The sequence below is a fragment of the Pteropus medius genome, unplaced genomic scaffold (assembly GCF_902729225.1).
Source record: "Pteropus medius unplaced genomic scaffold, Ma_sr-lr_union100, whole genome shotgun sequence".
Classification (NCBI taxonomy): domain Eukaryota; kingdom Metazoa; phylum Chordata; class Mammalia; order Chiroptera; family Pteropodidae; genus Pteropus; species Pteropus medius.
The window spans coordinates 6,250,623-6,277,836 of record NW_024354503.1 but is presented as its reverse complement, the minus strand read 5'-3'; the positions used below and the strand labels follow the sequence as shown (position 1 = coordinate 6,277,836).

Below are 27,214 nucleotides of genomic sequence, written 5' to 3'. Positions count from 1 at the left end.
AAGTACTCACTGGAAATATCATTAGTGAGTTATAAAGAACACTACTTTTGGGAAAAATACAGATCTCAGCAAAGGCAATTTGTCGTCAGTGAGCAAAATCTACACCCAGAAAAATGCAGCTGTTTCTTTCTTGCATTATATACATCAAATTCTGAGAAAATGACTCAAAACAAACTTTTAAAAGTTACAGTATTCAGTGATATATCAAATCTTTTTAAAAAACAATTTTGGCAGCAAACATTAACTGGGATGAGAATACTATATATAAAATCTCCAAATATAATTCTATCTCAAAACTAAAAATGTAAAGAAACAAAGTTCACATTTGTTGTCAACCTGATCTTTTAAAATAGTTAATGTGATTAAGATACATGAACAAATAAATTGGAATAACAGGGAATTCACTGAATACAAATGGCTAATAAACATGAAATTATATTCGACCTGATTACTGATAAGGAAAATGCCAATGTAAAATGAGTTGTTTTGCTTTTTATTGCCTATCAGAATGGCTAAAAACTGAAAGGTTTAGATTTAAAATATCTAGTATGGGGGAAGAAGTAGGGAAAAAGGAGAGATATTGATCAAAGGGTGTAGGATGAATAAGTTCTGGAGACTTGATGTAAGAGCATGGTTACTACAGTTAATAGTAATGTACTGTATACTTGAAATTTGCTAAGAAAAGATCTCACATGTTCTCAACACACACGTACACACACAGAGTAACTGTGAAGTGACGGTTATGTTAATTAGCTTGGCTGTGGTAATCATTCCACAATGTATACATACATCAAAACATCACATTGTAGACCTTAAATACATACAATTTTTATTTGTCAATTATAGCTCAATAAAGTTGGAAAAAATAAAAACAAAAATAAAATATTCAGTATTGGTGGTATTCAATAAATGAATAAATGATGCTAATGTACAGAAAAGTACACTCTCATAAATTGAATCGAAAGGTAATTTGGTGTATCTTTTTGGAGGGCATTTTAGCAGCACCAATTCAATGCAAAATTTGTAAACCTTTGACCCCCTAGCAATTCTACTTCTAAACTACAGAAAAACTATCTCTACTCACAAAAGGTATTATGTATAATGGCAAAAATTGGGAGAGACCTGAAATGTGTGTCAACAGGAAAATGGTTAAAGTACAAAACCTTTATGCATTGAATACCATATAGATATTAAAAAGAATGAAAGATACCTACTATGTTCTAATGTAAAAGGATGTATTCAATGTTGTTGGAAAAAAAAAAAGTTGCATAATAGGCAGGAATAGAAGGATATTCACTAATATTGTTAATCAGTGGGACAGGAGTGGAACTAAGAGACAGTAGGGTGAAGGTAAAGACTTTTGCTTTTTATTTTATGTGCTTCTTTACTATCTGAATTTCTATGTATATTTTCTTTTACAATTAAAATTTATTTTTAAGATTTTCAGATCAGAATTAATCATCTTATTTCTTCTCCTGGAATACTTAATACTAAAAATGAACTTCAGGCAAGAAAATTTTCTTTTTAATAAAGCAAGTTTGGCTACATGTTTATAAAGTGTTAAAAATCAAAAAGTGATTGATAGAAAGACTGACTTAAATGAACTTTTAAAAAAAGTTTCATGTATGCCTAGATTATAGTGATATCAAGTATGAATATTTCCGCATGACATATTTAAGTTCACTATTTACAGGAATTTAATATGGCATATTGATATTAGGTTAATCCTTTTAACCTTTTAGTTAAAAGGAAGAAGCTGTTCAACAACTGTTCTTTAATATTTTTCATTCTATTCTACACTCTAAAAGCAAGAGCATATACTAAAATATTTTATTTACCAAATCCTCTAAATCTTTGGTTATTAATTCCTTAAGTATCTGAAGAGATATTTATGTTATTAATTCTTTAAGCCCTGAAGAGAGTTAGTGCTGCTTTTCTACTTTATTAAAATGGTAGCTTTCCTCCAAAGAGTTAAGAAGCTAGAAGGAACTTCTGATTTTCTACAAAATAAATGTAAGCACAAAGAGAAGATGATAATTTAAAAATATAAATAAGCCAGATACAAAAGTATAAATATTATTATTCCACTTATATGAAGTACCTAGAATAGGCAAATCCATAGAGACAAAGTAGAATGGAGGTTACCAGGGGCTGAGGGAGGAGGGCAATGTGGAGTTATTATTTAGTGGGTAAAGAGTTTCTGTTTGGGATGATGAAAAAGTTCTGAAAATGAATGGTTAGTGGTGATGGCTGCACAATGCTGTGAATATACTTAAAGTCACTGAATTATATGCTTAAAAAAGATTAAAATGGTCAACTTGACCATAATAAAAATGTATAGAAAGTATGCAATGATTAATGCAAAGACTTCTCATTTATCTCATGCCACAGTATGCAAAAATACATTCATTTAACAGAATGGTCTTAAGTGGTATGTGGCTACAGTGGAAGGATGAAGCCCCTCTCTCAATTATACAAAGATGTCCCAGAAGCCAGTTATCTTTTACTTAATTTTATGTAAGCATGTAGAGTATGCAAAAGGCTGTTATTAAAATTCCCAGTCTTATTGGTGCCACCAATAGGTAAGAGACATTGTATCATCCTTTAATACATACAGTAAAGGTGCTCTCATATCCTGAGTCATAATGCTTGCTCTCCCTCAAATTTAAATTCAGAGGAAGGGACAGGGGGTAAAGTTGGGTGTATCCAAGTAAAAGGAAATGAAAAGTATTCTTCACACCTTATGACTGGCTCTATGCAGCAACTCTGGCATCTACTGGCAGCATTTTTAATAGGATTTATTAGTGAGGAAGGAGAAGAGGAGGTAAGGCTGTATTTTCCCTTAGGAATCCTCCCCCTTTCTATCTGTCACTTACTGGACATGGGGAAAAGTGTTTCGGGGCTCCACTTTTTAACCTTATTCTATAAACAATCAACACACCCAAAGAACAACCATTTCTCTATGAGCCCCATTCTGAGGTAAATACGAATGAAATACATCATCAACACTAATGTGAGAAACATACTTTATTATTTTTTAATATCTTTGATCCCTTATAAATAAGTGAAGGTTTTAAATTTCTAATGACCTGGGTGGATATTAGTATTTCAAGATGAATAAAAACACTTTAATTTAGTGTCTCCCAAAACTCAAAACAATTGCTACTGGGAATAATTGATAGCATTATGGAAAAAAAATTAGAATAACATTTTTATCCCATATGACAAAATTAATTTTCAAAAAGTTAAGAAAGATTAACAGAAATAAAAGTTGAAAAATTAATAGAGAGAGTATTTACCTATGGAGAAATAACTTTCTAATGATGGAAGAAATACAAAAATTACAATGAAAAGAGTGAATAGCTATGGCATGAAATATTTAGATTTCTGTACAAAACAAAACTAAAAATAAATACCAGAGTCTGGGAGAAATTTTTCAATAAACTTGAAAATAAATAATATTCATAACAAAAGGCTTACAAAAGTATCTAAAACCATAAAGACTCAAACAAATAAATGAGCAAAAAACAAGAATAAAATTTACGGTCATATGAAAAATTGTTTTTCTTAATAATTAAAATGTTAAAACAATAATTATGCAGCATTTATAACTGTTAAATTGGAAATATATTTATTTTTCCTTTCTTTATTCCCTTTCCTACAGCACCTGGTCTTCCTAGGTGGTCTCCTATCCAAGTACTAACCAGGCCTGACCCTGCTTAGCTTCCGAAATCAGTCAAGATCGGGCACGTTCAGGGTGGCATGGCTGTAGGCTATATTTACTTTAAAATATTAAAATCTATTACTAGTAGGGTTGGTTGTAAATAAACAAGTACTGAACTGTCAGTAGCGCCGAAAATTAGAATATTGATGTTGACAATTTGGTAAAGCTAATAAAGCTCTATATAAATGTTCATACCTGTTGACCCAGTGATCTCATATTAAAAAACAAACAAACAAAACAAACAAACAAAAATTACATGTCCAAAGATCTATGTGGCAGCATTATTTGTAAAAACTGTTTATCATGTGTAATGATTAAATAAATTGAAACCAATGACAGGAATTTCTAATTCAGTTTTTCATATACAGGTACAGTTTAGTAGGGAGAATATCGAAAAGTAAACTACAGAGGGAAAAGCATTCTGCAGAGAGATATGGACAAAGTGCTTTGGGATCACTCAAGCTAAGGATGAATCATTAATCCCTTATGCCAATTTCTGACACTATGTTGCCAATCAACTTGCAAAGACGAGAGTAAGCAAGCAGCAATGTAGGGAGAAGCAAGGACACTGGTTATCAGATGACATGTGTAGGGTAAAGGCAGGAAAAGGGATCGTCTGTAAGAGATTAAATATGTTGAGTTCCATCAGAACAAGGCATCCATAAGGAAACTAACAAACCAAGCAATGCACTTAAGTTCTGTCAAGACAATCATAAACTTGTTATCTACTCTTAAATAAAATATAGTCAACATCTATCTAAAAATCCTCTTGGAAATTTAGTTAACAAGTTCATATTTGAGAGAATAAATATAGAGAATCTTTAACAATAGAGTTTTTTAAGTCACAGATTTGATTCAAGATTAGATTCTATTTTAAATGTATACCTGAAAAAAACACCCAGCAACATAATATACTACAAATGAACTTCTAAATTCATTGCACTGACAGTTCACACCGAGAGGTTTGTTTCCCTTACCACTCAATACTCCAGAACCGAAAAATGTACTTTAAACCTGTGCTCTCTCCCTCATACAGCACTGATCACAGTACTACCTCTTTTCCTTTGCCAGGTATAACAACTTTTTTCATATTTATTAAATACTACACAGTTTACAAAGACCTCCCACATCTATTACCTCACCTGAAATCTCTGAAGAAATTATTACTATCCCTATTTTATAAATGAGGAAACTAAAGTTTAAAGAGGTTAGCTGACTTGGATATTCACAGCTAGGAAGCCATAGACCTGGAACTAGAACCCAAGTCTTCAGACTCCAAAGGAAATAAATGCTTCATATGGAGTAAATATGTCAGAACTTTCAGATTATCAAACAAACATCTGGTTTTGCTTTAAACATAATAGAGAAGTTAAACTGAAAACCACACTTGAATCCGAAAGCTGTAGTTTCGACCATCTCTTTCCTAAAAACTCAGTCACTAAACACGCTTCCTCTCCTAAAACCCCTTGGAATGTTTTTGGTAGTAACTTATAAAATCCGAGAATTTGAGTGATCAGCTAATACAGCAGACACTTTTAGAGATGAGAAAACTGAAGCACAAGACTTATGACTTGCTCAGAGACAGTGGCATCAGCGCCATCCATTACATTTAGTGTGTCTTCTGAGGTTTACAATAATATTCAAGAAACGTTGTCTGAGAATGTAGGAGACAGAATGGGTGGACTACTGGATAATCTGTGTCTGACTTCAGCTGAATGCTAAAGGCTGTTCAGCAGCCCTCTGGTTGACTTCCTTACCTTTTCTGCTACTGCTATTCCAAACTTTTAACACTCTGAAGTCGTCTAGCCTACTCTATCCTTTCATCATGCTGCAGATAACCCATTCTTTCAGAAAGGAAGATTAAAAAAAAAAAAAGGTGGTCAGACATTACAAGACCCTATTAAAGCAGAAATTATGATCCTGAGCTTTGAAGTCGAAACATATGAGTTCCAGATCTCTTCCACTGACTCGGTGCCTTCGGGGCATTTAGTTCATCTGAGCCGTGATCTACTGTCAAATGGGAATGCCTATCCACTCTATAGAATTTTGTAAAGTTAAATAACGTATATAAAAATACATAAATTGGTGTGTGGATACAGAATAAGCAGTTGGTAACTACTCCAATTTCAACCTCCATCTCCATCACTTCCAAATATATCTTCTTCCATCCTTTCTTCATGTTTCCTTTTCAAGGCTCACCTCTTCCTCTTGTGTAGATCGTCAATATCTGCCTTTCTGCTGGCTCCTTTTCCATTACTTTCAAACAAGTCAGATCTCTCCCATTCTTCAAAAAAAAAAAAAAAAATTTAAAAAGGCCCTCAATCCCGTCTCTTTAGCACGTACTTTCTAAACATCTCTCCTAAACTCTCTAACCTACCCTGAAGACAGCAATTACTTTTAAAAACAGATCGGATTGTAAATACCTGCTTAAAAACCTTCGATTGTTTAGCAATTCCCTAATCAAAAGCCTGAACTATCTTTAGCAAACTTTCAAACCAGCAAACTTTCCTTTCACCACCATTGTAACTCTTCAGCTACTCCACCCCAGGAGTCCAGAGACCCCACAGCATTCCCTAACTTCCTAAAATTATTTGCATATGTTTGCTTATTTGCAATTTTTTGGGCTGGAAATCTAATGCTCTTCTCAAATTTTCTAGAGCAGATATCTAACCCCCAAAATGTGAAAAACCAACTGCAATACCTTCTAGCCATACCAGACTGCTCACTCTTCCCAGACATACCTCATACTTTTGCATCTCCATTCTTATGCTCAAGATGCTCCCTCTGGCTTGAATAACCTTAATGTTAACTGGCCTACCCAGTGAATTCTTATTCATCCCTCAAGAACAAACTCCAAAATCACTTTCTCTGTAATCCCTTCCTTCGCTGACTACCAAATAGAATCATTCGGGCCCTTACCCATATTAAACACCCCCACCACACAGTTAAATGTTGTCATGTCAGCTTTTCAAAGCAGAATCTATATACCTTCATACGTTGGTACCACCAGAACATAACCCAGATCCTAGCACACGATGGTCAAAACAATAACAACAAAAATCTGCTGAATAAAAGAACCATTTTGCCATCACATCTGTGTTCTGATATTCTCCACAACTACCTCTGCTTACTTTTTTTTATTCATTCACTCACTCAACATAAATTATAAAGTTCCAACGAAATACCTGGACTGTGTGCTAAGCAGTAAGGATGTAGACTAGGACACAGTCCCTGCCATTAAGACAGTTAACTGTGACAATACAGAATAATAATGGTCTTATTCGTTAAGTGCTATAAAAAATAATGTCTACATAAAGGGTTATGGGAGCCTATGCGAAGACATGACTAATAATCACAGACGGTTCACAATGGGACATTAGTTTCTCGTAGACCAGAAATTAGACTTTCTTTCTAAATAACCTTCTTTTAAATGTCCTTTCCCTTTTCTAATAGTAGTAACGGTAACTTACTATAGGAATTTGAAGAGTATAATACAACCAACCATATACTTATCCTGCCCGCTTCTGGAAACAATTCCACAAGCTAGGTAGAGAAGGAATCATTACCTTCATGCTAAAGATGAGAAAACTAAAGTTCAAAGAGGTTACCCCTCAAAGTTGCACAGTAAATAAGAAGGGACTGTATTTAATACTTATTTACTGTCTGACTCCTCCCTCTTCCCCACCCCCATCAGTCCGTAAGTCCCCAAAGAAAAGACTTCTTTTGTTTTCGCTGCTTTGTCCTCAGGGTCGGTCTACAACAGTGCTTAGAACACAAAAGGCTTTCAATAAATATTTGTTGACTGAATTAATGAATTGACTTGGAAGTAAGACTACAGCAAAACAAACACACACACACTCATGCACGCACGCACACACACACACACACACACGGGGAAAGTTCCTCCCATTATGATGGCATAATAAAAGAGAGATTTAAAACAGGCTTCTACTAGTTAGGAAAGCCAGACTAATTGTATTGACTCAATTCTATTGGTATGTTATACATTTTACCCCAAAAGAATTTAAGTAAGGGAGGTGAAATAGGTTTCTATTTCTGATGTCACATTCATGGCATGTTCTAACATAAATCCAAGACTTAAACTGCAGGTCTGAAACTGATTAAAATTTTTTAGTAAGAGCAAAAACTAAAGAAAGCATTTTCTTGAGTCTTGACTCTTTGGCTAGAAAAGTATTTGAAAAGTTTCAGTTCTTCAATGTTCCAGCAGCCAAAGCTGCTGTATATATGTTCTCCAACATATTTCTTAATAAACCTTTAAGCAAAGATTAGTCAAAACCTCAGCCCAGGAACACACCATCCTTCCACCTCTAGGGATCCATAAATTTGCCATTCTGTCTAGGTACAAGATAATCACAGCACATCATAAGATAAAGTAATGGGACCAACATTCAGTATGACTTCTGGTTCAGAATGATTGTTTATAATTCCAGAAACTCTAGTTCCTAATAAATCGGTTTGCTGATTGGAAAATATTTTCATTATTTTTCTCTAATGTTTAAATTGCAGTAAATCACAAGGTAGTATGAGGTGTAACAGCAATAGGTTTAAGGTGATGGAAAGAGCACTGGACTTGGAGTATGGTTTACTTTACTATTTCCTTCCTAAGTTAGTTCTGTTACCTTGGGCAAGTCAGCATTTTTGAGGCTGTAAATTTAACATTTATCAGCCATAAAATGAGAGAACAACCACTTCACAGAATCATAGTGAGAATTAAATTACGTAATGTATATAAGATGTTTTCAAAAAATAACAGTGATAGCATTGTAATGTTTGGAGAAATAAGTAACAGCCAGTCATTAGCAACTGCTGTTTTAAAACTACTGGAACAATTCAGTGGATGCTTCTTCAAAGCATAGTTAGGAAAACACAAACAATCCCCACTCACTGCTGGATTAAAAAATGAAGAACAATTGCATTAAAGACCTCTAGCCCAATAGGATATTACTAACACAATCTGGGATTCTCAGAATAAATCGCTTCCATTATGAAAGCAATGAAGTACAAAGGGCTTTATCTGCCTACTTGGCTAGGGTGGGAATTTAACCTATATTAACTTTAATAACTTTCCCTGATTCATGTAAAGAGGTCCTGGTTGTCCTCATTTCAAACTTGAAATACTACGTCTATTTCTCAAAAAGAGTACCTGCAATGACCTTACAAAGAGTTATCTTAAGTCGAATATCTAGCGATTCAGTCCTCCAACGGGACATACATAACGTAACCACTATATAACAAAATTTTATCAAATCCACACATTCACCGGTTGTAGTAAGGATCTACCACCTCTCCTTCCAGCAAACTGGCTTCATTCCTATTACTTGGTGAACAACTAGTCCTTTCTGTTACTTTCTAGAAGCCCCTAAGTTTCTGATTTCTCTACAAAGCAGATCGTTCTACTGATGGACGTTCTTTCGACTTTTTGTTTTAAGCAAAAGAAATAAGGATGATGGGGCGGAGGCGAGGAATTGGGAGTGTGGATGAAGTGCTGTAGTCTTTTTCTCCATGCAATGAATGAAAAAGCTGCTCGCTGCCCTATAAATCACTTTCTCTCCTCCGAGATTCGAGAGGTGTCCTACCATTCTGCCCATCGCATTGATTCTTGGGTTCCCCGATCACAGCTGCGACCCATACAAACATCGCTGCAAAGCCGATCCCCCTGGGGTTTCCCAGAGAGTGGGGCTCACTTCTTTGCCAAAGGCCCATCTTCCCCCAACCACCACCTAGAAAAACGCCCCGAGTTTCGTGCCCTGAAGCCGCCCCGGGCTGACGCTTAATAATTTAGACAATAACCTCGAGGTTTTCTGCAGAAATTCCGTCTACCTCTGCCGGAGTCTGAAGCTTCCGCTCTGCCCAGCCGGGATGCAGAGGTCGGAGACAGGACGGTTTTGAAAAATGGACTTTGATCCGATCTGGTTACTGTAACCGGATCCCCAGGGACAGGTCCCCGTCAGAGACCGGCCCGGCGGGCTCCCCGAGGAGCGACTCCACACACCCGCACAAAGGGGCGCAAAGTAGCCCAGACAAAAGGGCCCCGCCAAGCCGCCGGGGGCGGGGAGGGCGAGCGCGAGCCGGGCGCGCGGCCGGTGGAGGAGCCACCGCGGGGACCACGGTGGGAGGGGGGCGGCGGCGGAGGCGGCAGCCCCGGCCCGCCCTGGGCCGAGGCGACCACGGCCAGAGCCATTTCCCTCCCCCGGACTGCGACCCCCTGGCGGAACCAAGAACGTGGCCCGAACCTAAAAGGCGCCAGCGGTCCGACCTCGCACACTCCCCGCTCACTTTCTCTCGCTCGCCGAACTCACCCGAGTCGCCGCCGCCGCCTCAGCCTCCACAGTAGTTTCCCCCGGAAATCCTACATGGCCCGCCGGCCACCAGCGGCAGCCAGAGCCTTCGGCCCCCGGGACGGGGGGAGAGGGAGCGGGCCAGACTGTAAGGGGTAGGAAGCGCCGCCGCGGGGCCTCACGGAACTTGTAGTCCCCCCGGGCCGCGCAGGCTGTGCCGCGGGACGGACAAAATGGCGGGAATCTCCGCGGGCGGTGGGCCCCACACGGCCTTTCCAGGCATGCGCCGCCCGGCTGTTGGAACCCCGCGAGTAGGAGTAGAACTTGGCCACCTCTCCTGGGCGGTACTGAGCGGGACAAAGGTCTTTGGACTTGGGAGGACAGAGTTCAAATACTGAGCTCCAGTCAGTGCCTGAGGAGGGAGCGGATGCAAGTGTGTTGTTTCAGAAAATTGTTGAGTTCCTGTGTGGCCGAATTTCAGCTACAATCTCCCCTAAAAGAAAAACTATTGAGGGCCAATTGAAGTGCAAAACTCAATTTTGTGAGTGAAGACAAACTCAGGAATCATTCTTGACACAGACTTAAGCCGCTTAAGTCCAGTTATTTTACATCCCAAATAGCTCCTTCCATTTTCTCCACTACCTTCACCTAGAGGAAGCCACCATCTCTCTCAAGTCTGTTTCAGGCCTCCAGGAGAAAGGCGGGGAAATCTATGATTGCATTCAGGTTAGTTAACAAGATTATGTGCTGTATTGAGAGTTGGTACACTTTCCAGGAGTATGAAAATCAGGCATCTCAAAAGTATGTTAACCTAGATTCACAAAAACAATGGACAGGACTTGCTTGAGGCAAAGATAACCTCTTAACTAGGGAAGGTACAGGCCTGAAGCACTGACAACCCACCATGACCTGCCCAATTAGGAATCTATGATCAGATCACCCTGTGTGGTTACTTTCAGTTAGATTTATTACAGGGTCCATTGGGTATATTCAGTTTGTAGAAATTCAGCAATTGGGATGTGTATACTTTTCTACACTTATCTATACTTTTTTGCATATATATTATACCCTCAATATAATTTTTAAAATGGAAAGTGGCCTGGGCCAGGCCTCTCTTGTCTTCTGAGAGACCAATTAACAGTAAAGACTATTTAAACCATTACTATGTCTGGATTTGGGGGTTACAGGCACTGCTGGAGTATGATGTTAAGAGCAGAGGCTTTGGCAACAAAACTATCTGCCACTTCCTATCTGTGTGCCCTTGGCTAAATTTTTAAAACTTGTTAAGATTGTTTCCTCCTTGTACAGTGGGAAACATTATAATATCTAATATATAAGTTGGTGTGAGAATTAAAGTAACACATAAAGTACCCAATACTTGTATTAGATATATATTCAATGCTTGATAAACAATAACTGTTATGGTAGGTAATGTTAGTTTTCATCTATCTTTTTTTAAGCTTCCAACTTTCCAACCATAAATGTAGACACAGGCTGCAGCTATGAGGATGTTCATTGTAGCACTGTTTAAAATAGCAAACAAATAATAAAGGAGACAATCTAAATAGCTATCTATTGGAGATGGGCAAGTAGTCTGTGATATAGAATACTACGAAACAGTTAATGTGAATAAACTAAAGCATGGATAAAATATTGAGAAAAAATGTTGCACAAGGGTATACACAGCTTGATATCGTGTATATAAAAATTTAAAACATGACAGACAACACTACTGTTTAAGGATGCATACATACATGGTAAAAATATAAAATCGTGTGGAAATAAAATCTTCAGGCAAGGAATTTCTTCTGAAGAGAGGAAAGGGAATGAGTGAAAGGAGGGATACACTGGGGTTTAAAACGTATCTTTGTCATTTTATCTCTTGAAAAAAATTGTAAGAAAATAAGGCAAAATGTGAAGGTTTGATAAAGTTGGTGAAAAGTACTTAGATGTTTGTTATATAAATTTCTATTTTTCTATATGCATGAGATAGTTCTCTATTTAAGAGAAAGCATGGAGCAGAGCAGTGCACAAAATATGCTACCTTCTTTGTTTTTCTTTTGTAAGGAAAACAGTAATTCATTTGTATCAACAATTGCTTTTATGCCAACCTGAAATCAATGACTTTTGTGGTGAGGGTGAGGGGAGGAAGTATTGGATTTTGTTTTTCAAAGTATTTTTTGTTTTACATACAGTAAATTTTATTCTTTTTGGTGTTCAGTTCTATGAGTCAAATGCATACACTTGTATAACCACCACCATAATAATCTAAATTATCCATTAGCCCCAAGTATTTTCTCATGCTATTTTTTATGATAAACTCTTCTCCCCCAATAATGGCATTCACAGATCTGTTTTCTGTTTCTGTAGTTTTTTTTTTTCCGGAAAGTCATACAAATGAAATAGAAAAGTATGTAGCTTTTTTAATCTGGCTTCTTTAAATTAGAATAATGCATGCGAAATTCATTCATATTGTTGCACGTATCAGTAGTTTGTTTCTTTTTATTGCTGAGTAGTATTTCATTGTATGGATGTACCATAGTTTGTTTCAGCATTCACAGTTTAAGACATTGGAATTGTTTCCAGTTTTTGTCGTCTGTGAATAAAGCTACTATAAACAGTTGTGTACAGATTTTTGTATAAACATAAGTTTTTATTTCTTTTAGGCAAATACTTAAGAGTGGGAATTGCTGAGTTTTGTGGTAAGTATACATTCTAAATTTATTTTATAAAAATCCAAACTCTTCCAAAATGGCTACAACATTGTGAATTTGCACCATCAAGAATGAAAGATTCAGTTGCTCTGTATGCTTACCAGCATTTGATATTGTCAGATTTTTAAAAAATATTATTTGTTTTTAGCTATTCCTATATGTGTGTAGTGATATCTCAATGAAATGTTCTTTTCCCTAATGACTAATAATATTCAGCCTCTTTTCCTGTGCTGATTTGCCATCTATAGATTTTCTTTTGTGAAGTATCTGTACTAGTCTTGTGCCCATTTTTTTACAGGGTTGTTTTCTTATTATTAATGAGTTATGAGTTTTTTTAATATATTCTAAGTACAAGACCTTTATCAGATATGTGATTTGCAAATGTTTTTTCTTGGTTTGTATTTTTTCTTTTTCATTCTCCTAAACAGTATCTTTCAGAGCAGAATTTAAATTTTTGATTAAATTCAATTTGTCCTTTTTTCTCCTGTGAATCATGTCATCTAAGAAATCTTTGCCTAACATGAGATCACAAACATTTCCCTCTAAATTTTCTTATAGAAGTTTATAGTTTTAGGTTATCATTTATTTCTTTAGAAGGATATATGCATATACTTTTATATCCATAGTCTATACCTGGAAGGATACACAGCTTCCATCGAGGGTGGGAAAATAGTGTGACTTGGGGTAAGCTTGATAGAGAGACTAACTACGCTGTGTACTCTTTCGTGTTATTGAATTTTTCCTTAAAATTATACCTTATGGGACCTTAGAAACAGCAACAAAACAGGGATTTTTTTTTTAAGCTAAGAACTCAAAAACTGTTGGGGGGTCTACTGAAACACTGTTCCACCAAACACAGTGAAAATCACCACGATGGTTGTTGGACTGGAAGACTTCACAGACTTCATCATAGTTTCAAATCCTGTAGGCTCTCTTCTATCACAGTTGTAAATGGCTGTATAAGCCTGACAGTTCTCCCTGGGCTGAGAACCAAGTCCAATTAACTGGCAAATAATTAGTTGGGCCAATCAGAGAATAATATGCAAATAAGTGAATCTGACTGTGTAAAACTCCCTCAAGATAGTTTGAACATTACACAATTTAGAGACTTAATGTTGCTGCCACCTGCAGGCCACATCTCTCAGCACCTCTCGGAATTGAGTCCTCTGTGGGGCTTTGGATTGGAGAAAGAGTAACATGAATTCTTCCCTTTTCCCCCAGCTTGAATCGATTGGTGATTGGGGAGTGTGGCATCAGATTGTCTGGGTTTGAATCCTGTCTTTACCTGGGGTAAATCAGATACCTGTTCTATACTTCCGTTTCCTTATCTATAAAATGGGGATGATGACAGTAGCTTCCTTTGTATGTTGGAGGATTGAAACAGATCACGTAAAGTGCTTAGCACGATGCCTGGCACATAGTGAGCACACAACAAATATTAGTAATTGTTGTTAGGCAGAACTTCAGAAGCCTCTCCCATTCTGAACTGACGATTGTACCTTGACACACAGTAGTCCAGTGGAAAGACCTTGAGCACTTGGCTCTACCACTTGAGGCTTGTAAACTTGGGCAAGTGTCTTAACCTCTCTGAACCTTACATAACCTCTCAGGTAGTTTTGGATATTATATGAAATCATCTATGTAAAGCACCAAGCTCATTGAGTGGACAGTTAACAAATGGAATGATGATTAACATAGCAATAGTTGCCAATTATAGCCAAAGGTTGGACAACTCAGGTTACAAACAGGCAGGCCACAGGCGATCACTAACCTACAAATATTTTGGTTCGGCCCTCAGTATTTTATAGTATTAAAATTACCTGCCATCATTAAAAACAGAAATTTCACATTTAATCCAGATTCTTAACTTCTGTTTTAAAATGTGAAGCTCTGACAATGTATCACACCAGATCTACAAGGAAGATGGCATGTAACAATGAAACCTAATTTCTTCCAAGGAAGCCAAATAATGCTCCCAGAGGAAGTGATGTTAAAGTTGAGACATGAAGGTTGAATAGAGGTTAGCCTGATAAAGAGAGGGAGACAGTGCTCCAAGAAAAGAGACTAGGCCCTGAATCAGGGACGCTCGTGCCTCCTAGTAACTTCAGGAAAGCCTAGTGGCTGGAGCACAGTGAGCAAGCGGAAGGTGGGAAGATGAAGCTCCAGTCAGCACCTTAAGGATTTTGGACTGTACCATGAGGATGAGTGTAGTTCAAGTCTGGAAGCTAGGAGATAGCAATTGGTGTAACAAACTGAATAGCTAGACAGAGACAGAATGGAAGAGGGTCAAAAGTCAACAATCAGCAGCTGAGATAGTAGAGTGCTAGGGCAGTAAAGGATCTAAATTTCTAAAAACTCTGGGAAAACACAGGATAGCACATTAGGTGCGGTTTGGCAAAGGGCAGACTTTATAAGAACCAAGTTAAGTTGGACCCCAGGGTGAATGTTTTACGTTCATTTTAACAGTGGAAAAATGAGAACAATAAGGATTTGGGCAAGGACATATAACAAATGAGAAACAGAGCTAGATTCACAATACCTGTCTCTAATTTGTCATTCCTCTTACCATATTATTTTTCTCAAGGTGGATAAACTCAGCATCAATACAATGTTGTTAATGATAATATACCCTATTTATTGAGAGCTTGCTAAATGTTAGGCTCTGTATTTATGTGTGTTATTATCTTATTTCACTCAGTTAACAAATATAGTCCACCCAAAATATTATGTACCAAGGGACTGTTCGCACTAAGGATACAGGGATCAATGAGACAGTTATCATCTCTGTCCTGTGGGAGTTCACAGTCCAGAAAGGAAGTGAGTAGTCGAAGAAGTAATTACACAAGGTAATTGGCAGTTACTATAGGGAGAATATAAGAGTGAACACGATCTACCACAGCAGCAAGGAAGCTTTCTGAAAGAAGTGACTATTCTCACAATAACCAAATGAGATAGAGGCTATGAATATTCCCTTTTCACAAATGAGAAGATGGATGTTCTGAGAGAGATTAAGCAACTGACTCACTAGGCCATGCTGGAGCCAGGATGTAAGCCTGGATCTATACCTAGACCAAAACTCATTCTCTTAGCTTCTAAAATATTTCTTAGCAGATATTTCTATTAGTTTGTCCTTTTTTTCTGAGGGTCATGTGAATGGAATGGACTATTAACTGAGACATCTGCAATGCAGGAAGTTGAAATCATGGCTTACGAACTATGCAAACATGTCTGTGTCAGGGTTGGCTATCAGTTTTGGAATGACAGCTATTTAGTGACACAGCTCTTGCGCTAAAGTCTGAAAAGATGTTCCATTTAATTGAATATTCAACAGCTGTGTATTGAGTGCCTACTATATGATAGGATGGTGCCAGATGCTGTCAGAGTTAGAGGAATGAAACAAGTCCCTAAGTACTAGGCTAATGATTGTTTTCATCGCTAAAAAAATTTTAAAAATTAAAAAATAGAGCCATAATCCTGGCAGTTAGGAACTATAAGTAACTTATTATAATAGCTACCAAGTTTTGAGTGTCAACCATGTGCCAAGCACTGTATGAGATGCTTTAATGAAAGTATGATGAACATGATCGTGATCATAACTAAAAACTAAAAAGCATATACTGTGAGACTCTGTTGAGCAGTTTACATTTATTATCTATTTTAACCCTGTTCTTTTAACTCATGTTCATTCTGTATCATAGTATTAATGATACTAATATTGCCCATTTTACAAATGAGAAAAATGAGCTTCAGAGATTTTTGCCTGAGATCCCAGAGCTAGTAAACAGAAGAGCCGGAATTCAAACCCAGGTCTGCCTGACTCCAAAACTTGAGCTCTAGACCATTGCACCACACTATATCTGCAAGGAGAATCAGCTAGTGAAAACCAGGGAAATGTGGAATGATCTGCATAGCCAGATACACATCCAGACAGGAGAAACAAATATCAGTGCTTTAAAAACCCTCCAGGGAAGTAAAGAAATGAGGAGAAAAACCCCAACAATGTCTCTAGTAATTACATATTAGTTAATCCCTAAAACAGAGAGTCCACCCAAAATATTTATACTATTATTTTCTATCACTTAATTCTGCTTAAATTTGCCTCTGGAATTATCTTTAAATTTAATTAGTAATTAAAGCTCAGAATTTTTGGTATCAAGATACACTTCAATTCTTGTTTTTTATCTATGTGGGAAAGAAAAACTATTTCACAAAAGTCAATGTCAAGCAAATAAGCAACCCCATTAAGGATGGGAAGTAAGTTGTGCTTATTAAGCTGAGAGAAAAAAATCCCCTGCAGGAGGCAGCCATCAGCCCTGGGCCATATGAACATCCTGTCTCCACGATTACTTATGGCTGTGGGCAGGGAGGTATGCAGCTTCATTCCAGATATTCAGATATGGCCAGAGGAGAAATCTGTGTAGCTAAAGAAGTGCCCGAAATTGGCTCTGTGACACATGGACCAGGAAGATCACTCTTGTGTTCAAACATATGATGTGTACATTTTCACCTTCATCTCAATGTAAAAATGCAAAAAAGACTATTATGGAGTGCCACTTTTTGTATACTATATGATTCTCCAAGAATTCATTTCATATTTTAGAAAGAGTTCAGAGATATAGATCTTCTATCACAGCAACTATAACAAATTATTATAATTATCCTATCACTAAAACAATAATAACTACTTCCATTCATTGAGTGTGTACTATGTGCAGGGCACTTCTCATACATTATTTCATTTAATCTTCATGATAACCCTGCGGTATAAGGACTATTATCTATTTTACAGAAAAAGAGACAGATGTTCAGAAGGGTAAGCAACTTCCCAAGGTCACACAATGAGCAAGTCACATCTGTTTACATGTCCATTTCCCCATCAATTACTATAAATTTCTTGAGGGTAAGGACTATGTCTTATTCATTTCTGTATTCTTATGCCTGGCACAGAATAGGCAGAATTCAGTACATATTTTTGAACAATATTTCCCAAGATAAATGGTAGAGCCACCTCTGGGATTTAGGTCTCCTGTCTTCAAGTCTAGTGTGCTTTCAATAATTACATATTGCCTGCCTAAATCAGGATCCTTACTAAACACTCACATGCCTCTTTCACTCTGGAAATTCCTATTAGACATATAGCAAGTGTGATATAGTGATTCCACTTCTCAGTTTTTCTCTTACAGAAATACTAGCACAAGTGTATAAGAATGAATTACTAGGGTGTCCACTGTCAGTGGACTTCAGAGAAAATTTTGAAAAATAAATGTCTACCAATGGAAGAATGATTAAATGGTACATCTATTCTATAGAATACCATGTAACTTTAAAGAGAGTAAGCTAGATGTACATCTACTGATATAGCATAATGGACACAAGATTGTATTAAGTAGAATAAGCAGGTTTCAGAATGTTAAGTATGGTTTAGTATGCATAATAATCCTATTTTCAACATTTATTACACCTTGTTTCAGACACTCTTCAAAGTGCATTACATGTATTATCCAATTTCACTGAATCTAAGATATTATTTATTGAATGTTTACAACATACTTGGACCTGTACTAAACATTCTGATTTTAGAGATTAAAAAAATGTAGAGAAATGTGTTTCTTATAAACAATTAAATATGGCATTTTGCTTAATCCTCACACTAGCATAAGGTAGGTACCATCATTTCTGAGACTTTGCTGATGAAAAAATTGATGCATAGAGAATCCAAGTAATTTACCTATCTGTAAGTAGTAGAATATAGTATGATCCCATAAAAAACAACTAAAGAGTTCTGGATAAAGACAATGGCTGTAATTTCTCATGTAATTTTCCTATCCACTTCCTCTTCTCCCAATCCCACTAAAACTGCAGGAAAGGATTGTTTTAAAGCATAAGGAAAGAGAGAAGGGGCAGTAAATACAACAGAAGTTAGCAGGTGGAAAGCAGATGAATGAATAATGATTGGCTTGGCAGACCCAAGAATGCTGAATCCTGGACCAGAAACTGGAGAAAGCTAAGAAGCATGATATGTACAGGAGTTAACATACCCGTGGTAACCCTAGGATGGGGTGAAGAGCAGCAAAAATAGGGACTGGTTGAAGCCCTGGTTCCCTTCTCTCACTATACCCTCTAGGTGACTGCCCGCCCTCCACCTCAGCAGAAGTATGGAGGTTTATTCTCTTGAGAGAGTAAAACAGACACTCTCTGGAATAATGGTCGCTAGGTACAGTTAAGGGCATCATCCCCCCAAAAAAGGGTAATCAGTGGACTTTTCCCATACTCTGCTTCCAGAACGCTGGTAGCCGACATTTATCCTCTGGGCAGATGAGTCTTTTATGGAGAAAACAAGGCCCAATATGAAAGATATAAAGATAATGCCACTGAGATAGTGCTGTCAAGATGGGACCCCTGGACAGAGCAAGGAAGCTCTGCATCCTCCTTCTCCTATGCATCTCTTCTATTTAGCTGCTCCTGACTTAAATTCTATTGAATGGACTGAATAATATGTTAAGTTTTAAAAAATCACTGGTAACTACTGTTTTGTATGTTGCATTTAGAAACATCAATATAGAGAAAATCAGAAAATTTTAGAATTGGAAAAACAAAATGATAATGGCATTGAGCTCTTTCAGCTAATGGTGCCTCATGGTCATTGGCTCATAGACACATGACCTCATGGTCAATGGCTTCCATCTTCATGCACAGAGCTTCCAATCAGCGTTTAATCCCCCACTTTTATTTGTAAGCAGAAAGACAAGGATAACCAGATGTGAGGCTTTCCTCTAGCAGGAAAGAAAAAGACTAAAACAAACAAATCGAGACAATGCAGGGTAAACTTTTAAAACTATCATGCATATCCTTAAAGAGAAGAAATAATACCTAAATATAAGGAATGACAGCAGGAAACAAAAGAATATTCAGAAGGGAAACACATTTTTTTGAAATGAAAAAACATGAAAGCAGAAATCATGGTCCAACAGAAAGATTGGAAGATAAAGTTGAGGAAATGTCCTAGGAAGTAGAGCAAAAAGACAGATATGGAAAACAGGAGGAAAAAAAGATCGAAAAATTAAAGGACCAGTCAAGGAAGTACAACAGAATGTAAGTTCCATAAAGAGAGAATATTTTAAGAAGTTGAGGAAATCATAAAATAATTAAAGAATATTTCCCATAAGTTTCCAGATTAAAAAGGTCCACTCTGTACCCAGCACAGTGAGTGAGAATAGACTCTCATTAAGACACCCCTGCAAAACATCAGAACACTCCAGCCTCTCTCTTTCTATAGGACTCAGATACAGACAGATCCTCAAGGCTGGGCAGTGGGACTAATATCAGTGAGACATCAGACTGTCTTTTCCATGCATTCTTTTCTCTTCCTCATCAATACAAGCCCCTCAAATAAAAATGCAAATAGTAAGCCGTACAGCACAGCAGTTGAATCTTGAGAGGATATGTCTGAAGTCAGCCTCTTGCAGGTGTTTGGCCGTGTTTCTTCGTGAGGCTCAGTTTTTTTATCAGTATAATGAGGATAATAATATCTATCTCAAAATTTCGTTGTAAGGGTTTTTTGGTTTTTTTTTTTTTAAATTTTGTTAAGATATATTTGACTTGTCTACAGCCATGCCACCCTGAACAAGCCCGATTCCATCTGATCTTGGAAGCTGAGCAGGGTCGGGCCTGTTCAGTACTTGGATGGGAGATCATCTAGGAAGACCAGGTGTAGGTATAAAAAATAAATACAAAAAAATTAAGGGATTGTAAGATGACAAGGTCCTTGCAATCTGTGCGGTCAACCAAGGGTTGCCTCGCCTAAAAAAAAAAAAAAGATATATTTGACTTATGGTGTAAGTTTAAGGTGTACAAAATATCGATTTGATACATTTATATTGCAATGTGATTGCCACTGTAGCATTAACTAACTCCTCCACCTTCTCACAGTTATCATTCTTCTAGTGTTGGGAACAATTAAGATCTAATTTCTTATCAAGTTTAATGTTTATAATACAGTTTTATTGTCTATAATTCCTTAGGTATCCAGGATTTACATTGAGAGAGTTTAAAATTTGATAGATAGTTTTTGCAGAGTGTTTTTTAGCACAGCACTTAGAATATAGTAAGTGCTTAATAAGTGGTAGCGATGATTATTACCTGTAGGCTACCTACCTCATCATACGTATCTAATAAGGACTGAATTTCAGGAGTGGGCCCAAGGTCAGTTTTAAGACTGATTCTTTAAAAAAAAGACACACCTTGTACATACAAACGAATATTATTTACTTCAAAGTTGTCATCACCTTGGAGGCAGTACACTTATTCCAGGGATGTTTCTACTGTCCAAAACATTTTTGAGATGCTCAATTCAGAAATGACTACAGGGCCTATGACACCTTCCTCCCCCACTACTATTTTAAAAATAGTAGTAATTGTGTATATATAATTTATAACATGCTATCATAAGCATATTTTCATGTTGCTGTGGAGGTCTCATGATAATTTTAATTAATGTGCTAGAATTTATACTTAATCACTTCTCTTTTGCTAAACATTTAGGTTGTTTCAAGTTTATTTTTTAAAATTTTATTAATTTCAGGTGTACAACATGATTCAATATTTGTATATATTGCAAAATGATCACCACAATAAGTGTAGTTAACATCCGTTACCATACATTTACAATTTTTTTCTTGCAATGAGAACTTTTAAAATCTACTTTCTTAGCAACTTTCAAGTATGCAATACAGTATTATTAACTTCAAGTTTTCTATTATGTGCAATATGTAGCTTTTTCCATACTTTAGCTTATTTCCTCAGCCTGGATTAGCAGAAGAGGAATGTTGGGTCAAAGGGTATAAAGATTTGATTGTTCTCGATATTTATTTCCAAACTGCTTTCCAATAGGTTTTCACTGAATACCCATTTCACTGCGTCTAAAAAAAACATTTGGTATCACAATTTTAGTAAATTGGGAACTAGAAAAATATTTCATACAAACCGATTTTGACTTCCCTCATTGCTCCTGAAAAATAAAAAAAAAATTATTTGCATGGTAAAAATTTGTAAATGAGTGTATGATTTTTCAAAATAAGTACTTTGAAGGGAACCACTCATTTAGATGTTTATCTTTAGACATATTTGTTTTTTTAAATTAATCTCATCACCTCACATTCACACCTCCAAGAAAAAACAGAGAAACAATTGTAGTCAACTTGACAAAATGTTAATGTGATGACTCACATCCTGTCACCCTCTAGAGTTCAGTGTTGGCTTTATATTGTTGGGCCCCATGCTGCTAAGAACCTGTCACTGCCTAAGGACATCCTGGATGTGGGAGCTTCTCCTCTTTGAAAAGGGGAGATACAGTTTAAAGTGTGTGGAGAAGACTGGCCCCTGCTTCCCACTCTCACACAGGCCACACTAGCAAAAAATCAGGGCATAGGTAGGGTGGGAAATGCTAGATACCCTTACTCCCCTACTAAAGCAATAATCTTTTTCTGTTTTGTTTTGTTTTGAATTTATTATTATTTTTAAATTATACCAGAAATATACATTCATTATAAAAAAAAGACAAAAATTATAAAAAGTGCAGCATTTTTCCAATACCAAGCAATAACTACGAACATTTTGAAGTATTTACTTTCATACCATTTTCTCTATGTACATGTTTTATAAAAAATAGTATAACATACACATAGTTTTGAAATTTTCTTTTTCACATAATAATTACAGCTTATATCTATATGTTTACCATGGGCCAGGTAGGATTCCAAATATTTTTACACATAATAACTCATTTAATCATCATGATAACTCTATAAGGAAGGCAATATTAGTATTATCATTTAATGATAAGGAAACTGAGGCAGAGAAGTTAAGTAATTTGCCTAAGTTCACAAAGTTCATAAATTAACTATCTGGAATGTTTTTCCATGTCATTAAATTTATTTCTACAGATGTTGTTAAATGGCTGCAACATATCTCATTGAACGGATGAAGTATCATTTAATTATTTCGTCTCCTTTAATAAGACATCTAGATTATTTCTATTTTTTGCTATTATACCCATCACTAAAATGACCAGCCTTATATTACATCTTTGTGCTTCCTTAATTATTTCTTTAGGCTAAATGCCCTTAAAAACAGTTGCATCGATTTTTATTCCCTCTAAAACAGTATTCCTTTCTCCATTTTCTCTATGACCTTAAATGTTGTGAATTTTAACACTTTTGCCTGCAATAATTTAAAAAAATTCTTTTTACCAGTTCTGACAAATAAATTAGAGCACTAAAGAATGAGTGATTTCTCTAGAGTGAAAAAGCCAGCGGTTAAAAACTCCCTCTTTCCATAATCCCCTCTAGCTTTTCATAGATGCTGAATCTAATAGCTTACACACTAACTCATCCCAGAGGAATGAGGAATGTTAACCTGGGACAAAGACACTTACACAGGCAAGATTCTTGTGGTCTACAACTCAGCATTCACTAATTCACTCACTCATTGATTCAATGAATATTTGAAAGGTTATTATATTAATAACGCTAAGCTAGGAAGGGGTTATAGGGTTCATAGAAATGAAACATTTAGAACAAAGTTAAATAAAACATTTAGCACAGCACCTGGCAATGAATCAATATTTATGCCAGGTACTGTGCTAAAGGCTAAATAAGTGGAATATCTCATTTAGTACCTACAATCTCTGGGAACTGGGTTCTATTATCATTGCCATTTTGTAGATAAGAACACTAAGGCCTAAGAGGTTTACCCAGCTTGTGCAATGTATTTGTGGTGGAGTTCAGTTTGAACTCGACTCCAGGCTCTGCTTTTCCCTTCCTTAAGAAGCATACAGTCTTGTTAATAAGGCTAAAATTGAAAACGGCTAACAAGTATTAAGCACTCATGTATCAAGCACTCTGCTAGGTCTTTATGTATACTGATCATTTCATTCATATGACAACTTTGTGAAGTAGATATTATAACTATAATTGTTTTAAAGATGAGAAAATAGACATTCTGAGAGTTTAAATTATTTGTCCAAGACACCAACAGCTATTAAATGATAGCACTAGAAGCCAAGATAGAAAGAATTACTGTATAGAGAACACGAGGAAATGTGAAACAAGTGATGCACTCAGCTGCCATCAAATGTCAGAGGTCAGAGGAAAGAGACTTTGTGACCTTCTTGTGGTCCAGGAATAATCATAGTAGGACAGAAAGGGAAAATCCTGGTGACTTGTTAGGCCCTATGTTGAAAGACTTCACACAGGTTAGTGCATCATATCCTCTACATGATGAAGGTATTATTATTCTCAATTTGACTGATGAGGAAATCGATTATTCGGGAGGTGATGCAATATGTCCAAGGTCACATAGCTAGTCAATGGTATGACTAGAATTAGAACCTATTTGTCTCTCAAGCCTCAGCCCTTAACCACTATGTTACATGCTTTCCATTGTTTAATCTTGTTTTTTGGTATTGTAGGTGTCACATAGAGAGGGATGGAAAAGGCAAAGGTGAAATGGTATTAAGAAAGATAATACATAAGCAAGAGGAGTAAATTATAAACAAGGAAAAGGAAGGAGACCTGCTTGGCCAGTGCTAAAGATTCATTTGTTTTGGGAAGGAGCCCTTTGTTCACATAGCTTTTATGACTATACAAACTGTATAAATGTCTGTTTCTGCTATAATAATGGGGGTTATTAAAGATAGGGTCTGTATCTTAGCCATTGCTGTAACCCAGCATCTAGCACAGTGCTTAGATTGTAGTTCCAGCAGAGAGGTTGGAAAAATAGGGAGTAGTCTCATTGCATAGGTCTCTGGATGGCAATTAAGGTAGTCTACAATGCAGATATCCAGAACAAAATAATAGCTACTCAAGTCTAACAGTGTATTTAAAAGATAATATCATAATGCATAGGAATTATCCCAGGAATACAAGGATGGTTCAACAGAAAATCTGTCAATACAATTCACCACATTAATGGACCAAAGGGTAAAGATCACATAATTTTTTCTTACTTAATAGAGGAACCTGATGCAAATACATTAAGATCAGGACTAAGTCATGAATGCTTATTATTACCACTAGTGTTATCTAGAGTATTTGAGATTCTGCCCAATTCTTTTAGACAAGAAAAAGGTAAAAGATATTTGTACTCTTCCTGCTTACCATTCTTGTCAATGACATGATAGTCTATATGGAAAATACAACATAATCAGCAGGCAAACTATCAGACCTATAAAAGTTATTAATCAAGTTTGCAAGGATAAAAATTATCTTTAAAAAATCAAGTGTTCTTCCATACCAGGAATAACTACCTAATAATGTAATAAAAGTATAACACAATCTATAGTAGCAACTAAATGATAGTCTAGAGTAAAGATCAGCAAACTTTTTCTGTAAAGGACAAGACGGCAAAGTTTCTGCTTTGTGGGTCACATAGTCTCTGTTGCAGCTACTCAACTCTGTCATTGTAGTTCAAAAGCAGCAGTAGATAATATTTAAATAAATGAATATGGATGTTTCAATAAAACTTTACTTACAAAAACAGACAGCAGGTTGACGTGCACAGGTATAATTTGTTGACTCCTGACATATAGTAATTGGCCTAAAAGCTATGCTTCGGAAGTTTATCAAGAAAAAATTTAAACTCTTTTAAGGGATATAAGAACACCAGAATAAATATAATCGGGATAATCTCAGTAGTGTAAAAATTTATTCATTCGTTAAATATTCAGAATGACTACCATGGGCCAAGCATTGTTTTGGGTCTTAAGAGTATAGCAGAGAACAAAACAGAGCACCTCTCCTCATGAATCTTACATTTTTGTAGAGAAGCAGTCAATAAATAAAGTCGTTTAGTAACAAATGTTATGAAGAAGATTTAATAAGACAGAGAGTGATGGGTGGTGAGTGTGCTACTTAATTTCGGATGGTCAGGGAAGGCTTCTCTGACATGTTAGAGGTGAAGGAAGCTTACCACACTGAATTCTGGGGAGGCAGTGTTCTAGTCAAAGATGTCAGTTCTCCCCCAAATTAATCTATCCCTTTTCAATGAAATTCCAATAAAAAGTCTAATAATGTTGAGAAACTAAAACACTCTAAAATGAATATGAAAGAATAAAAGTCCATGAAAGCTAAGTCTATTTTGAGGGGGAAATAATACCTGCCTTACTGGTAGAACTGGCTCTACCACAAAGCCACAGTAATAAAAAACATTGTGTTGCTGGCAATGAAACAAAGAGACCAATGGAATAGAATGGAGAGCTTAGAAATAAAGTATATCCATGGGAACCTAATATGTGATAAAGGTGACATCACAAAACACTAGAAAGTTTGTTTTTCAGATAGTGATTGAAAAACTAATTTACCATATGTAGAAAAACTGAATTTTTACTTGAAACTATGTTAAAGGTGGACTCCAGAGGGATTAAAGGCCTATATGTGAAAGTTAAAACTATAAAACAAATACAGGAAAATCTAAGTTACCTACAGCTAATGACTTCTTAAATAAGACTAAATCATAAGGCCAAAATTTAAGACATCTGCTTAATTAATGACATCTCAAAGTTAACAGGAAGGTAATAGAATGGGAGAAGTTATCTACAATGTTTAAAATAAACAAGGAAGAATATCTAGAATACACACAATTCCTATAAACCAACAAGACATGAAATCAAGTAGAAAAAAGTAGGCAAAAGATATATAAATAGCTATTGGGGGAAGGTATTTGCAGTGTTTAAAACTAACAGAGGATTAATGTCTAGAATAAACAAAGGATTCCTATAAATCAATGACAGGAAAGCAATTAGAAAAATAGACAAAGGATATAGATACCTTAGTTTCACATACTAAGTAGTCTATACAATTTCATATACAAAAAAGCACATAAAAAAAGGGCTCAAAAAAATTTTTTTAAAAGGGCTCAAATTTAATTTATAATCAGAGAAATGCAAATCAAAACAACCAAGAGCTTTGGGGTAGGTGAAATGGGTAAAGGGGATCAAGAGTAAAGGGGATCAAAAACAAATTCCAGTTTTAAAATGAATTAAGTCATGGGGATATAATGTACAGCATAAGGACAATAGTCAATATTGTATTAACTTTATATGGTGACAGGATAACTAGACTTATGATCATCGTGCGATGCATACAAATGCTGGATCACGATGCTGTAACCTGAAACCAATATTATATTGTATGTCAATTATACCACAATAAAAAACAAACAAACAAAAAATCAAGAGCTGCCACTTTCCATCCATCAAACTGGCAAAAATTAAGAAGATGTATAACGCCAAAGACTGGTGATGATGTGGATGAGTTCTTGTGCACTGGCTATAGGAATGTGAATACTACAATCATTCTGAAAAGCAATCTGGCAATATTTAGCAAAATTCAACATGCCTGTAGATAGATAGCTCAAGGGAATATTCACATCAATTTACAAATTTGCTTATTTTAGCATTTTTTATGGTAATAGAGAGGTGA

The 27,214-nt window shown here is 36.1% G+C and overlaps 1 protein-coding gene, 1 long non-coding RNA gene and 1 pseudogene across 11 annotated transcripts in view; 1 reads left to right on the top strand and 2 right to left on the bottom strand.

Annotated features, from left to right (window-relative positions):
* The window catches only part of PHACTR4 (phosphatase and actin regulator 4), a 76,020-nt gene extending 65,839 nt beyond the window's left edge, over positions 1 to 10,181 (bottom strand). For 2 of the 9 annotated variants that reach the window (XM_039854872.1, XM_039854871.1), the window contains exons 1-2: positions 10,045 to 10,136; positions 5,924 to 6,008 (exon numbers count right to left, since the gene is read on the bottom strand). In XM_039854872.1, the coding sequence (XP_039710806.1) occupies positions 5,924 to 5,978 (55 nt within the window). In that variant the 5' untranslated portion in view covers positions 5,979 to 6,008; positions 10,045 to 10,136. Of the gene's footprint in view, positions 1 to 5,923; positions 6,009 to 9,535; positions 9,760 to 10,044 lie in introns of those variants that run through there. The other 7 variants (XM_039854874.1, XM_039854876.1, XM_039854875.1 and 4 more) reach the window with 5 other exon arrangements.
* On the bottom strand, positions 3,656 to 3,774 carry LOC120596378 (uncharacterized; annotated as a pseudogene).
* A 145-nt stretch (positions 10,182 to 10,326) lies between the features above and the next one.
* LOC120596300 (uncharacterized) overlaps positions 10,327 to 27,214 on the top strand; it is a 20,557-nt gene continuing 3,669 nt past the window's right edge. For both annotated transcript variants that reach the window (XR_005651131.1, XR_005651132.1), the window contains exons 1-2: positions 10,327 to 10,749; positions 12,690 to 12,725. This is a non-coding gene — a long non-coding RNA (uncharacterized LOC120596300). The remainder of the gene's footprint in view (positions 10,750 to 12,689; positions 12,726 to 27,214) is intronic.